The 15,071-nt window shown below is 49.9% G+C and overlaps 1 protein-coding gene across 1 annotated transcript; it reads left to right on the top strand.

The window, feature by feature from the left end:
* The first annotated feature begins 2,557 nt into the window (after nucleotides 1-2,557).
* Nucleotides 2,558-14,869, top strand: LOC131086865 (vitamin D3 hydroxylase-associated protein-like). The gene is made up of 15 exons (XM_058030113.1): nucleotides 2,558-2,915; nucleotides 3,901-4,014; nucleotides 4,346-4,489; nucleotides 4,834-4,967; nucleotides 5,242-5,448; nucleotides 5,961-6,001; nucleotides 6,613-6,737; nucleotides 7,713-7,838; nucleotides 8,555-8,652; nucleotides 9,167-9,266; nucleotides 9,790-9,833; nucleotides 10,449-10,488; nucleotides 12,579-12,687; nucleotides 13,510-13,655; nucleotides 14,533-14,869. The coding sequence occupies exons 1-15, from the start codon at nucleotides 2,706-2,708 to the stop codon at nucleotides 14,659-14,661; spliced, it is 1,767 nt and encodes a 588-aa protein (XP_057886096.1). The 5' UTR covers nucleotides 2,558-2,705; the 3' UTR covers nucleotides 14,662-14,869.
* Nucleotides 14,870-15,071: the final 202 nt, after the last annotated feature.

Below are 15,071 nucleotides of genomic sequence, written 5' to 3'. Positions count from 1 at the left end.
GTTATGTCTGTTATTTCAAGTCTGTGTTTGTGTGTGGGGTTGGGGTGGATTTTAATCACCCCAGGGAAATGCAAGAATGTGACCTTTCTATTACAAATGGGGAAACTGGGGCACAGGCACTGGTTCTGTCTGAGATGCTCAGACTACTCCTTGGACTGCTGTAGGAACAGGGATTTTCCCCTCTGCTCTGAGCTCCCTGAGGATGAAATCTGGCGTTTTCCCTAGCACAGACCAGCAGTCAGAAGGGAAAACTGAGCCTCCATGCAGACTCTGGCAAGCAGGGATGGAGCTGGCCCACTTCCCACAGGGCTGCTGGCACCCTGCACAGCATGCAGGAGAAATCATGGAATTGCAGAACAGTTTGTGTTGGAAGGGCCCTTAGAGATACCTCCTTCCAGTCCCCTTCCACAGGCAGGGACACCTTCCACTAGGAGCAATTTGCTCAGAGCCCCACCCAACCAGGTCCTGAGCACTGCCAGGAATGAGGCATCCACAGCTTCTCTGGGCAGCCTGTGCCAGGGCCTCACCACCCCCAAGGAAAGAATTTCTTATATCTTACCTAAATCCACCCCTTTCAGTTTGAAACCTGTATTGAGCAGCGTGCCAAGGTCAGATGGAGAGCAGAACACCCTACACATCTTCTCCTCCCCTTTGGCCCATGCCAGGTTTTCCTGCAGGGTTTTCCAGCCACTGGCAGCCCCTGTCACTGGGGTTGGCAGCACTGGCTGTTCCCAGCAGGTTTCCAAGGGTGTTCCAAAAGGAATACCACAGTGCAAAAGTGTTTTCCCAATGTGTGAGTGCCAAAAGCAGATTGTGAAAAAGCTCTGGCAGGATTAATGTTTGGGTTTTTTATGTATTGTCATAGTTTAAAGCATGCAAAAGTGTGGAGTGTTTTCAAGGGCTTGGGATAGTGTTTATCACAGCCAAGGAGCAAGCAGCCCCCAAGGACCCCCATTCTTTATCAGCAGGCTCAGGAGGGAGGGAGCTCCAGGCATCCCATGACTGAATGCTATGCAAAGCCAAGCCCAGAAGAGCCTGGGTGGGGTTACAGGTGCTTTCTTCCCACACAGAAAATGCTGGATGAGGTTATAAGTTTGTTTCAAAATTCAGGCCTGGAGGACTTGTCTCAGGAAAGGCAGTGCCACCTGCACCCCTGCTCCTGGAGCCAAGCACTACATCATTGTCAGCTTAACCACCCCTGGCATGGGGGTGGGCAGGGGGCAGGAGTCCAAACCATGGAGCACCAGTGAACCTGAACCTGTCATTATTCCTCACTGGATGCCCTGAGTGAAGACCTCCAGCAAGCCATGCCCATGGGACAGTGCACCAGGCAGGGCCAGAGCTGCTGGGGGGCTTTGGGAACTTGAGGCTGCCCCAAGGGCCAGCTTGCAGCAAGAGGTTGGTGTGAGTGGCAGCACTGGAGGCTGGGATGGGGCCATGAAGACCAGTCAGTGGGGAGAGGTTGGTGACATCCCCACTGAGCTGTTTGGCTCATTTTGCTGCCTGCCCTGTCCAAACAGGGAGGATCCTCCTCAGTTTTCCTGTCAGCAGTTTCTCTGCGAGGTCTCACATCTTCCTCAAGCTTCCTCTCTGCTGCCACAGGAATGATCCCACAGGACATGTCTGTAACAGGCAAGCAGGGAACATGATACAGCAGCACGACCACTGGCTTCAGTTCCCAACTGAGACCCCTCCTCCAGAGAGCAAGGGTTACTCTGGATGCTCTCCTCTTATAAGCTGTGCTGCCCTGCTGACTGGAGCAGAGCCAGCATCTCTCCAGATTAGGGGAGTTGCCTTCCCTTTTGGCAATGAGCTCTCAGAGATACCCCTGTCCCTTCCCTGTGGTGCTTGCAGGTGCTTGAGAACTGAGAGAAGCTTAATTTTTTCAGCCTCTCCTTTTTGCACTAAGCCACAGAACAGCCCTGGGCAGAGATGCACCCATGGCTGGGTAAGGGGCAGCTGGTCTGGCTAAAGGTCCAGCTCCTTGGCATTCTTCTGGCTGGAGGATGGGTTAGAAACAGGAGAGTAGCCTCTGGATCTGTCAGAGGGGATTTCCCAACAGCGCTTGCTGTCTGGTTCAGGTTGCCAAAATGCTTTTCAAAGGGGCTTTTCTTGAAAGTGATACAGAGCAGTCATTCCTTGAAGGATAGTTCCTCCCACACTGCATTTCCAGTCACTGTGTCACCTGCATTCTCTTGGTTCTCCTGAGCTTCCATCTCTCCACAGGGACCCTTTGGCTCCCTACATGAGGGTCCCAGGACAAGCAGAACTACATTTTCCCAGGCTCACGGGGCTGCAGGTGATGCTGCCTGAGGGGCAAGGATGATGGCTGAGCACTGCTTGCTATTGGGCTCATTAATTAAGTGTTCATTAATTACTATACGTGGGTATGGCAGGGCCAGCCCAGAGCTGGGCTGTGCTGGCATTCAGCTCTGGCTGGGAGACACAGCCTTGGGGACCCCCCTGCCTTGGGGAACCCCCCAGGCTGAGTAAGCTGAGCACACACTCTGCTCATTGTGCTGACCCTCAGTGCTGCTCCAGCAGCCAGACCCTTTCAAAGTCCATCCTCTGCAAAGTCCATTCCTGGACTTTGTTAAAGCAACTCTGACGCTGCACAGTAGCCGAGCACAGTCTGCGTTCATCAGCCCTCTGAGGAGTAGGTGGGAGAGCCAGGTGTCTGCAGCTGGCCTGAAGAGACACAAATCATGACCCAAGAGCGACTGTGGCAGGTCCTGGATCCATCCTGGGGAGATCTCCGTGCCCTCTCGGCTCTGCTGTGCAGCTCAGCTGCAGCTGTGGGGCTCCTGAGATGGCTGGGAAGGAGGCAGGTCCAGCAGAGGATGGATGAGGCACGGAGGTCTCGGCACCTGGCCCTGGAGAGGATGGAGAAGGCAGCTCGCAGGTTTAAACAAGAGGTAAATTTGGGGTATGTGCAGGGAAGGGATGCTAATTTGGGTAACCAAAGAAATGGGGGAGCTCTGATCAATCCCTCTGTGAATGGTGGCTGGGACATGGGCATGTTCTGGAGCATCACCAACCCAAGGTTTTGTGAGGGTCATCACCCTCCATTGCCTCAGAAGGCCCTCTCACAAAAGACTGTGTAAACTAGGTATTTCTCAATGCAGACCCATTGAGGAAATGCTGAGGATGAAAGAAAAGTTGGAGCTTGGGACCTTCTCAATCAGGTCACCACCCCAGACCTCCACACCCATTCTCCTCATCCGTCCCTACTGCCAAGCCTTTCCTCTCCCATCCTCTTTCCTCTGCCCCTCCATAGGGGTCTATCTGCCCCATCATCCTCTAAGTACAAGGGAGTTCCACAACCTTCCAACATCTGCACCTCTGTGAACAAAAGCAATTTTCTCCTGACCATGCCCAGGTAAAGAAGCACCTGGATTTTAGGGGGTCAAGCATTTGGAATTGTCTTAAACCCAGAAGAAATACCTCCTGCTATTCTTTTCTTGGAAGGGAGATTGCAAACAGCCCACAAGTTTCTCTCCCCCCCCCCCTTGTTAATGATAAATTTAGTAAAACTTTAGCTGGTTGAACTGCTCTTCAGTGAGTTAGAGTTAGAAGGGGAGTGAAGGCCGGTAAGAGAGTAAACAGAGACAGGTCTAACCACTCCTACAGGTTCATGCAGACCTCTCCAGTCAAGGTGCAGCTTTCTGCCTGTTTTGGTTCCAGTTTTATGAACTCAGACTCAGCAAATTCCCCATCTGCAAATTCCCACTCCAGCACACACAGTGCTCTGTGGGAGGTCTGCACGTTTACAGGGCATATATCCTAGAACTTTCCACTCAAGGTGACTGCTGGGCAGATGTTAGAATTGGGTATTTGCAGCTTTAATCAACCTTTTCTGTCTTTTTCTTCCCTCTGCGCCCAATTCTCCACCCTTTGCAGAACCCAGGCACCCAGAGCTCCCAAATCCTCTCACTGACAATGGTGGAGCTGGCAGAGAAGCTGAAGGAGGGGTCACTGTCCCCAGAAAGTGTCCTCTACTCCTACATGGACAAGGTGGGTGATACCTCCAGCATGGCAGAGATGCTGCAGGGCTCTCCTACAGTGGGATTTTCAAATTAAAAATCAGCTCATTTGCTGAGAGAACCAGCAATGCTAGGGATTACAATTTTTGGTACTGTTATGTCCGAAGGCTGCCTTACAGGCAAATGAGCAGGACAGAATCCAGGGCAGAAAAACATCGCAGAAAGAAATATATTAAATTTATAGGTAAAATCTCAATAATGCCAAAGCTTTGAGAAGGTTGAAAATTCAGCTTGAAAACTCAGTATGTAATGTCTCCTTCCATCCATTCCTCTGTCTTGCTGCTGTTCTGTGTTCTGGAGAGGCTTTGGAGGTGAATCGGGAGGTGAACTGTGTGACAGACTTCATCCATGGATGTGAGGATCAGCTCCGGGAACTGAAGAAGCAAAAGGAGAAGGGGCTGCTCTATGGCATTCCCATCAGCATCAAGGACCACATTAACTGCAAGGTACCTCCCTAGTTCCTCTGCCTTTTGCTGTGGGTCTGGGAACAGGCCAGGATGTCCCATCCTCATCAGGACTGGAGAAGAGTTCCCTCAGACAAGGATGTTCTGGGTCAAATATTGTGGGACCAGCAAACCTACTTTTCTTACAATTAAAATTTTGATTTCTCCAGAAACTGGTGACCTGTTCTGATCTGGTTTTCCCTTGGATAGTCAGGTTCTGTTCTGCCTCTGAGAAAAGTGAGGTGGGAGCTTTGCCACAAGAGGCATGATGAATTAGGTCTGGTTTTGTCACAGCTCCAAACACCATCTCTCCTGCACTAAAAAGAGCTTTGTTTCCCATCCCAAAGGGCCACATCTCTTCTGGAGGGATGGTGAAATTTCTGGGCCAAGTGAAGGAAGAAGATAGCGTCATTGTCCAGGTCCTAAAGCACCAGGGGGGAATCCCCTTTGTGAAAACCAACATCCCACAGACCATGATAAAGTAATGCCATGTTTGCCTTCATGGAAACACTGTGACACATGCCTCTTGCTATCCAAGCTAATTGCACACATTAATTGCCTCCTTACTTTGATCTAAAATTATTTCTCTTGTATTTGATACTTCTTCCTTCTTAAATTCAGCTGTCTCAAGAAATCTATTTCGTGCCAATTCCACCTTAATTCCACACCCATCCCTGCACGGTGCTCTATGCCCTGCATTTATGGTTTGCAGAGGCAGAATTACCTCACTCACCTGCTCATCCTCCTCTCCCCAGCTACGACTGCAGCAACCTCATCTTTGGGCAGACCTTGAACCCTCTGAACCCCCAGAAGAGCCCCGGGGGCTCCTCGGGAGGGGAGGGAGCTCTGATTGCAGGGGGAGGCTCCATCCTGGGCATGGGCTCGGATGTGGCTGGCAGCATCCGCCTGCCCTCCAGCTTCTGCGGGCTCTGCGGCCTCAAACCCACGGGCAACAGGATCAGGTACACCCCAGCTCTTCTCCTCTTCTTCCACACACTGTGGAAGCTGCAAGGTGTCGCCCACAGTGCATCAAACTGTGGTAGTGCCTGGTTTCCTCCAGGGTTAAGTTAGCATTGAACTCGCTCTGTTAATAACACGAGATGACTTCAATCTGTATCACAACAAAGACTTATTCAGTTTTTAATAGCTCTGGCCAAGAAGCTGAAAGCAAATGCTACAGGGTGATCTCCTTTTCAGATGTTTGCCAACCCTCGCTCTGCTTGTAAGAGTTTTCTGTTTATCAGAGGTGGCTTGGCCATAGATAAGAATTTAGTTGCAGCAGGAAAAAGAGATTAATAAATAGTATCCTTAGCATCTTCCAGACCATCTAAGCCTTCATAGCCTGGTAAGTGTTAAGTCTTAGCAGGAACTTTCGCCCTCCTAGATTTGGTTGAGGGCCAATGGGAAGTTTGCAGCTCAGCATGGTGACCTGCCCTACAGCCTGCTGTAATTTCTTCTCCCATTATGTTCCCAGCAAACAGGGAGTCGTTGGTGCTCTCATGGGAATGCAGTCAGGTAAGTCCATGACGGCATGTTCCTACATCACACCTTTGCCTCTTACATCTCCAACTGCTGAAATGCCAGCAGGCCTGCTTGCCCTGCTCTGTGCCTCACAGCCAGCCAAAGCAGGGATTATTAAAGCAGCCTCCTGCCAAGACATTTAGCACCATTGGTTCTGTGGTGGCTGGTGTTGGCTGAACCTCAGCAGGATGAAATCAGTGCAATGATGGAACGGAAACAGGCAGTGCAGTGTGTGGCATGAGAGGTGTGAGATGTGCATGCCAAAGGCCTGGGATGTCTCACTGGAGATGCTGCCAGGAGGCTCTGACAGCTTCAGCTCCACCCAGGCATTGGTGGAAGGCTGCAGCTCTCTCTCCTCACATCTGCAGAAGCCTGGCCCAGGAGGTCATCGGGCTCATCAGGCTGCCTCTGCTCTGAGACTGACAGATCATTCCTGCTGGCCCTCCTTGCTCATTACTCTCACTCCCCACTTCTTTTCCCTGACCTGAAACTCTCCCATTTCACCTGAAACTCCCCCATGCTGTGCTCCAGCCCCACCAGCAGCTCTGTGCCAGCAGCAGCCCACCTGGCAGCAGTGGCAGGTGACAGGCCCTTTGTGCTCACAGTGACAGGGGTGCTGGGGCCCATGGCACGCGACGTGGACAGCCTGGCCCTGTGCATGAAGGCTCTGCTCTGCCAGGAGATGTTCCAGCTGGACCCCACCGTGCCCCCCATCCCCTTCAATGACCAGGTAAGGCTCAGAGGTCCTCCCATGTCTCCACCTGCCCAGCAACAATCTCCAGAAATTCCTAGATTTCCAAGATGGCAAAGGACCCAGGGAAACACACACCTTTGTGGACAGAGGACAAGTGACCCCAGAAGCAACCACACAGCAGGGCTGGCAGGAAGGAGGTGCTGTGGAAAGGACCACACCAAGGACACTGCTGCAGACCTGGTTCTGGACAGCAGTGCTTTTCAGCTTTTCACCAGCCCTGTTCCTCCCATCCTCCCCCCAGCCCAGGAGAGCTCAGCTGGTGCCTCCCTGATGTCAGGATCTTTAGCTGGTCAGAGAGATCCCGAGAAAAGTTCCAAAGTCTCTTTTCCCAGCCTAGCGCTCAAATAAGGAGTCAGAGCTCTTCATTTCTGAGTCTCAAGGTTGTTTATTGTTTCTTATCTATAAAATTCTTTCTCCTATCCTGCCGAGGTCCGCTCAGGAAGACAGTCCAGGAACTCTGCCTGCCCCAGGGCAGTGTTATGTCTTTATACTAAAAACTACGTATACAATGTTAACAATCACTTTCCAATACCTATCACCTATGTTAGACACTGAGCTTCTCTCTAAACCAATTTGTAAGTGCCAACATCACAGCAGAAGATGGAGGCCAAGAAGAAGAAGGAGAAAGGCTGGACATGCCCAGATCCCTGAACCCCCGAACCCCCATTCTAAAAAAAACCCCAAAGTCTACTTATTCACCTTGTGATAAATTCACTGTCATTCCACTTAATTTGCCATGGCTTGCAGATCTTCATCTAAGGTTGGTAACTTGCTCCACGGGTCATAATCAAACCCACAGGGGCATTTTGGGCTCTGTGCCAGGGTCCCTGAGCCCCCTGGCAGGGGTCTGGGCTGCTCAGGACAGCCAGAGGGGTGTCCTGGGCCCTGAGCCCTGGGGGCAGCCCAGCCTGGCTCCTCTCCTGGATGCAGTTGTGTCTCCCCTTCTCGCAGGTTTACAGCAGCTCGGAGCCTCTTCGAGTCGGGTTCTACGAAGGGGATGGGTACTTCCAGCCCTCACCCAGCATGATTCGGGCTGTGCAGCTCACCAGGAGGCTCCTCCAGGATGCAGGCCACACGGTGGGTGTCCGTGCCTGGAGCTGCTACCCTCCTCCTAACAAAGTCTGGATAAATCACTTTCCATCTCCACTTTGGCTCCTTGTGAAAGAGAAAGGCAAATGCAGCAGCTCGTTTTCTAAACTGGGGTGATCTTGTTTATATTTCTGGCCTAGCAGACATAATAATTATGTTCAGATATCTCCACGTCACACCAAGCAGTGTTGTTTCCATCGTGCTTGGTGTTCCCATAAATGTCAAACTCAAAACAGTTTCAGTTATCCCTCAGCTGTTAAACACAGCCTGTAGATTTCCTGGTGGGTAAGTGGGAAGGAAACTGGAGCAGTTCCTGGACCCTCCAGGGACTTATTTTAGCCTACATTTTTCTGTGGTTCCACCAGTGGAAATTTCTCTATGGTAGCTGCTCCAATGATGCAAAATAATTTTTAAAAAATTTAGGATTGGTGGTTTGAAGTGTCTAAGAATTCTCCTGTAAGAATGTGGAGGATGGAGCCTGTGCCAGGTCCAATGTGTATTAATGCCTTGCCTGGGGCTAATGGGAAAGGACAGCAGGCAGATGAAAATGAGAACTTGCTGTCCTGGAGCAACCAAGGAAGGTGTAAGTCTCCCACCACTTCCCACTGAGCTCTGGTGAGCACTGGTGAGGCAGGAGGGATCACAGAGGGCTCTCTGAGTCATTCACCCTTGCTGCCTCTTGGACAGGGATGCTTTCCTTGCAGCTCATCCCCTTTGCCCCGCCAAAGATTGACTACATGGTGGATGAGCTGTTCACCAGAGGGATTTTCTCAGATGGAGCCGCCCACCTGGTGGACTGCTTGTGAGTAAAACCCATTGCTGTGTGGGCTGCAGTGAAACCTGCAACTGTGAGGCCAGTGGGTGCATCCAGAGCGTTGCTATTGTGTGTGCACCCTGAGCAATGAGCAGCAGAGGAGCAGTTTCTGCAGTTCAGGGTGGCTCTGGCACGAGCAGCAGGCTGTTCACACACACAGCTGACACTCCAGGTGCCCACCCTGCCACTCTATCACCTCAGCATGCCCAGGGCTGTGCATGGCCCCACCACTGCAAAGCCCCCCAGAACTTTTATGGCCCTGATGACCCAGGGCCCATTAAAAAAAAAAAAAAAAAAAAAAAAGTACTGATTTATCTGTCACTTTTGTCATGAACATTTATACCTCAGCATTTATTGCTCAGTGTTTTCTGTTGAAATGGGCAGATTTTTTCTTCTAGCAGCTCCCCTCCAAGACAAACCCTGCCTTGGGAGCAGCACTGCTGTTCCTATTCCTCTGTCCACAGGTGACTTGTGCTGACTTTTTCACTCTCTGCTCTTGCAGCAAAGGAGACATGGTGGATCCCAACCTGAAATCCCAGTACAACACTTACAGGCTTCCTGCTCTGCTGAAAAGGATCTTGGCTATCATTCTGAAACCCATAGTAAGTGTGTGGGTGTGCCTCACCTGTGTTACAGGAGATCTGCAAGGTGGGGAGGCTTCCTCGTGCAGGGAGGTAAATTGTACCACCCAGGAATGCTTGCCTGATGGGCTTCATAATGAAATACATTTCATTTTTAAACCCAAGATGAACTTATCAAGTGAGTCTGACAGCCTTTTGTGGGAGTTTTACGTGGGGAGGTTGAAATATGATGGGCTGTGAGCATACAGCCCTTCCAGCAATGAGCTCCAGGAGAAAGGATATCACTAGCAAGGATGTAAACAGCATTTCCACATCCAGAAGATGATTTCCAGGACTACTAGTGTGGTCTAGAGCCTTATTTGTAAGAGTTGTCATGATTAAATGTGTAAAATATTGTGGGAATAAACCCACTTCACTGGAACTGGCCCGTCCTTCAGAGCCAGGAGAAGACAGATGCCCAAAATGCAGTCCCAGGGTAGCAGTCCCAGCTATTCCAGCTGCATTGCTGTTGACTAATCCCAGGTTTTTCTCTTCCCTCCAAAAGTACCCACGCATCGCTCGGGATCTCGGCGCTCTCTGTGGAGTGGGGTAAGGACCCTGGGGTAGCCCTGGACAAAGGGGATGTGCCTGCCTGTGCCCACTGCCCGTGCAGGCAGATGCCAGCTGTGCAAAGCCCTGTCATGGGGCTGGGTGGCACAGGCTGAGCCAGGTGGGGTGTGCTGCCTCTGCACCACCTGGGCTCAGCACTGGCTAATCCAGGGATTCTCAGCCAGGGGGTGTTTAAGGGCTTAAGGATGCTCAGAGTGACAGGTGATCCTCAGAGTGATCCCTGGAGACCAGCACAGGGAGATAAGGGCTGTTTTCCCTGTCTGGGTGGTGCCCAGAGCATCACGTGTTAGTGCAGAGGTCTCTGCCTGCACGTGCAGTGTGGTGTGAGGCACCTGCACCTCCAAGAGAGGCACAGACACACCAAACTGGTAGCAAATGAATTTAGAACACTGATTTTTATCCAGGTCTTCTGGCATGCTTTAACAAAAGCTCTTTTGATGTAGCTGTAAGCATGCGTGCACCAGGGAATCAGCTGGGTGGTACCATGGCATGTTCCCAGAAGGATTGTGCAGTTGCCTTAAAAATGGGCTCTCTGTGCATTTTCTTAGCTGCTTTCTGTTGCCACAAAGGTCATTAATTCTGTCACCTTTCCAGGTCTGCCAAAAACCTCTGGGATCAGCATAGAGCAGTGGCGGTAATGTGACTTTATTTTTCTTACTGTAGTGAGAGGTCTCTAAAGTTTCTAAGCATTTGCTTTGCACTCTGTGATGGATTTGGGGTTGGAAATTATTCACCACACTTTGCCCTGCACTGTCTAAGCAAAACCAGCATAGGAACAGCCACTAAAGATGAGGCTTCACTTTGTCTTTTCTGTCTCTTGTTGTGAATTCTTCATTTCAGATATTAGGTGTCACTGTTCTGATCTAAGGCCATGCTTGAACTATCAAGCAGAGACATTAGGAGTCCAAAATTTTGCACATGAACCCTGTGACTTAGGTAGCTTCCTTATGAAGTCATTTGAGATCAGGAACCTCAGACAGGAAGTTTTTTCCTGGACAGCTGCATCCAGCGCTACCACAAGCTGACCAGGTTCCTCTTTTAAACCAGCTGAGTTTTATGCTTCAATTTGGTTTTATTTACTGCCTCCTCTTGTCTCTGCTCTGATGGTTGGAAACCACCATGTTTCCTTTGCTCTTAACTCCCTTCCAGTCTATCCTTATTTTATTTTTGTCCTTGGGTTTAAATAGCACCTCTCCTCTCTGGTATTTTCCGCTGCCTCTATTTATAGAGAGTATCCTCTTTCAGCTGGTGTTTTGCAACGCTGAGGAGGCTGTTTTGGTGTCCTCCCACAAAGGCAGGATCTGTGTTCCCTGGGACACCCTCACAACCCTCCCTGAGGAGCAGCATCCCCCCAGCCTGCACCACCAGCCTCCATCAGTGCCACTCACTCCATGCATGTGCACTGTGGGCTGACAAATTATAGGGCACAGGAAAAACTCCAAAAAAGCTGCCTGGTCACTGGTGGGAGTGTCTGAAATGAAATGGTGGATGGTTTGGTGGTTTTTTTTAAGGTGAAAACAGATTCCTCTCCCATTCCTGAAAAAATACCCCACAGAAAACCAAACCCAACAAATAAACATAAAAAACCCAAGACAGACAAACCAACAAAACACACACAAAAAAGAGCCACCACAAAAACAAACAAACAAACAAAAAAAGCCAAAAAGAACACACTTTAGAAGATTTGATGGTTTCAGAGATATTTTGAATTGTTACAGCTCAGTGAAATTATATTCACATGTTTTCATCTACTGCAAACAAGAGCCGATTCAAAACTTTTGGCTAGTGACCAGCTTTCCTCTCAGAAAAAAAATAATCAGGTTAGCTGCAGTGACTGTATTTCCTGGAAACACTCATCATTTGTTGAACTTTCAGCAGGAAGGATCTCAGACTGCAGGTGGAGATTGAGGTCAGACTGAAAAATAGCCCCAAGGCCAGGCCTTTTGTGAGAGAGATGGAAGACTCTGGTACAGAAAACTTGCTGTGAATGGGTTGTGCAGGACAGGGGCTGGGCCATGGCACAGATGTGTCCCTGTAGCCAGAGAATGGCTGCAGAAACAACTGTGGTTGCCTCTGTGGCTGTTTGCTACGACAAACTGGGACATCTCTTTGGAGATGGATTCATTCATTGCCTGATGTTCAGCAAAGCTGTGCTAAAGCAGACCTCAAATCTGGATCTCTCCTGGAGCTGCAGTACAATCCTGAAACTGTGTTGTGGGAGATGTCCTGGGGCTTGCCCAAATGCCTCTTGCTCCTTTCTTTCCTTACCTGTATCCTCATGTAGAATGAATTAAGGTTTTGTGGAAGTATTTTGGCTTCATGTTTTTTAATACTGACACCAGAATAACCAAAGCTTTTAGAAAATGTGACTTTTTAGTCATCCAAACAAACTGCTGTTGATCTCCATTCAATATAATTCTAAAACAAAGCTGTTCATGGAAAAGATTGGGTTAATACTCAAAAAAATCAGCTCTGAAACACACACCTAGCATTCATGTCTAGGTCTGGGCAGCATATGGTATACTGACAGGAAACCTAAAAATGGAAGAACAAACTCCCTTGACCCTTTCAAAGCACAGTTCAGATTCTATCTTAATTTTTTTTTTTTTTTTTTTTTTTTTGCTGTATCCAGGAAGACTTTCTCCCTCCTTTTCCTGTGTCAGCACTGATCTGCCACTGCTGTCCAACAGACACCCCTGACATCTTCTGTGCCTTTCCCTCCAGGCTTACCGCAGGGAGTTCATCACCAAATGGAGGCAGCTGAGGCTGGATGTGATCCTTTGTCCCATGCTGGGGCCAGCCTTCAACCATGGCTACGCTGGGAAGCTCTTTGGTAATGTCCCTGAGGACACACAGGGCACACAAGTGTCCCTGCACACACCCAGGGTGTGTTTGTGGGCAGAGCTGCAGCAGGACACTATGGACATTCCCATGGACATTCCCCAAACTATGCACGGTGCTGGCTCTGCCCTCAGGGAGAAAGCAAAGGAGAGGCTCTGGGTGGGTTTTTCACACCCCACCTCATCTGAGCTTAAGATGTGTGTGGGTAATTCTGGGGCAACAATAAGTGGTCCCTCTGTCCCAGCTGTTCATTGGTGATTTTTTCCTGTTTTTCTACTGCAGAAAGCCCCAGAGCTGCTCCTGCAGCAGAGAGTGGCAGCGAGGACAGCTGTGGTAGATTTTGGTACAGGACCAGGCTCTTTTAGATGCAGCTGTCTCACATTTCCCAAAACTCTGCAAACAGCAGGAAGGCTCATTGCATGTGACTGGCAGAAAAAGGCCTTTTTTTATAGCTTCCTGCAAGTCAGGGTGCTCCGCCCCTCTAGCAATGACCTTTTGGGATCCAAAATCCCCACAGTGATGTTACATAACTAGACATCAGGAATATCTTGGAAAGGTAGCTGGGATTTTTTTTCCCCAGGGGTAGATGCAGACTCTGAATTGTTCCCTCACAGAGTGACAGGTGAATGCACAGGTCACTCTGCTCTCTGTCACTCAGACCTCTCCATTAAAAGTCCCTTTGCGGCAGCATGTTTTCAGGCCTCCTCTGGACCAGCAACTCCATTCTGCAATTCCTGCAACTCAGGTTACCATCTGGAGGTCATTGCTGACCCAGCACATTAAATTTTGCCGTTTTGCATGCTCTGTGTCCCAGCTGCAACCTCCTACACCCATCTGTACAACGTGCTGGACTTCCCTGCCGGGGTGGTGCCGGTCAGCGCGGTCACGAGGGCTGACGAGGAGGAGCTGAAGCAATACCGAGGGCACTACGGGGACCCCTGGGACAGGAGGCTGAGAGAGGTCAGCAGCAAAAGGGCTCAGGTCTTAGAACCAGCAGAGTGGCACCTCTGGGACGTGGTCCCAAGGCTGGTCTACATCTCCTAGTGGGAGTGGGAGCTTGTTTAGCAGCATCTCGGGAGTTTTGCTGTTAATTGCAGCCCCGAGATTGTGAAAAGTCTCTGTTTTGGCCCAGGCATCCAAAGAAAGAGCTGGAGTTCTTCAGTTTTCCGTCTCAAAGTTGTTTATTATATCTTATCTGTACAATTTTTCTCCTGCCCAGCTGAGGTCTGCTCAGCAGGACAGCCAGCAACACTCTGACCGCCCCTGGGGCAGTGTTGTCTTTTTATACTACAAACTACATATATCATATTTACAATTACTTTCCAATACCTATCACCTGTGTTAGACAGTGAACTTCTATTCTAAACCAATCCCAAAGTGCCAGCATCATGGCAGAAGATGGAGGTAGAGAAGAAGAAGAAGAAAGTCTGGACCTGCCCAAGTCCCTCCATCTTGTCCTCAAACCCCCATTCCAAAAAACCCCAACATCCACCCTTTCACCCAGTGAATATTTTATTATTACACTACTTAAACTTCTGTGACTTTCAGGTCCTCATACAAAGCTGGCAATTTGCTCCACGGGTCATAATCAAACCCAGAGGTGTTCTGGGCTGTGTGCCAGGGTCTCTGAGCCCCCTGGCAGGGGTCCCAGCAACTCTGGACACCCAGAGGGATGCACTGGGTCCCGACAGCAGCGCGGATGGCGCCCGCTGTTGCAGCACGCTGCTGTTTGCCAGCCTGGCAGCTGTGCCCCCGCTGGCCTTCCTGTGCCCTCCCTCCCTGCCGTGTCCCGTGCCTGCCCTGGCGCCCTGGCTCAGCATTCCCTGGCCTTTTGCAGGCTGTGGAAGGAGCCGTGGGGATGCCCGTGGCCGTGCAGTGCGTGGCCCTGCCGTGGCAGGAGGAGCTGTGCCTGCGCTTCATGAGGGAGGTGGAGGCTCTTGCCCACGGCACCAAGAGAAGTGTGTGATTTCTGGGAGCCAGCCTTGTCACTGACATATGGTATGAAAAATCCTTTCATTAGGATCTTTTCTCCATGCTTTGCTGCTCTTGAATGTGATTCGGAGAATTGTTTACCCAGCATGGGAAATTGTTTTTACTTGATGACCAATGACAGCTACCTGTGTCGAGGCTGTGAGCAGTCACAAGATTTTATTATAATTCTTTTCTACTCCTTGCTAGCCTTCTGATGAAATCCTTTCTTCTATTCTTTTAGTAAGTTTTAAGATATCATTTTCTTTTAATATAATATATATAATAAAATAATAAATCAGCCTTCTGAAACATGGAGTCAAGATTCTCATCTCTTTCCTCATCCTTGGACCCCTGCAAACACCACCACACAGCCTCCAGTGGGATGTCTTTTCATTCCCTGTCCCT

This window comes from Melospiza georgiana, chromosome 9 (assembly GCF_028018845.1).
Source record: "Melospiza georgiana isolate bMelGeo1 chromosome 9, bMelGeo1.pri, whole genome shotgun sequence".
Lineage (NCBI taxonomy): Eukaryota > Metazoa > Chordata > Aves > Passeriformes > Passerellidae > Melospiza > Melospiza georgiana.
This window is presented reverse-complemented; position numbering and strand designations above follow the sequence as displayed.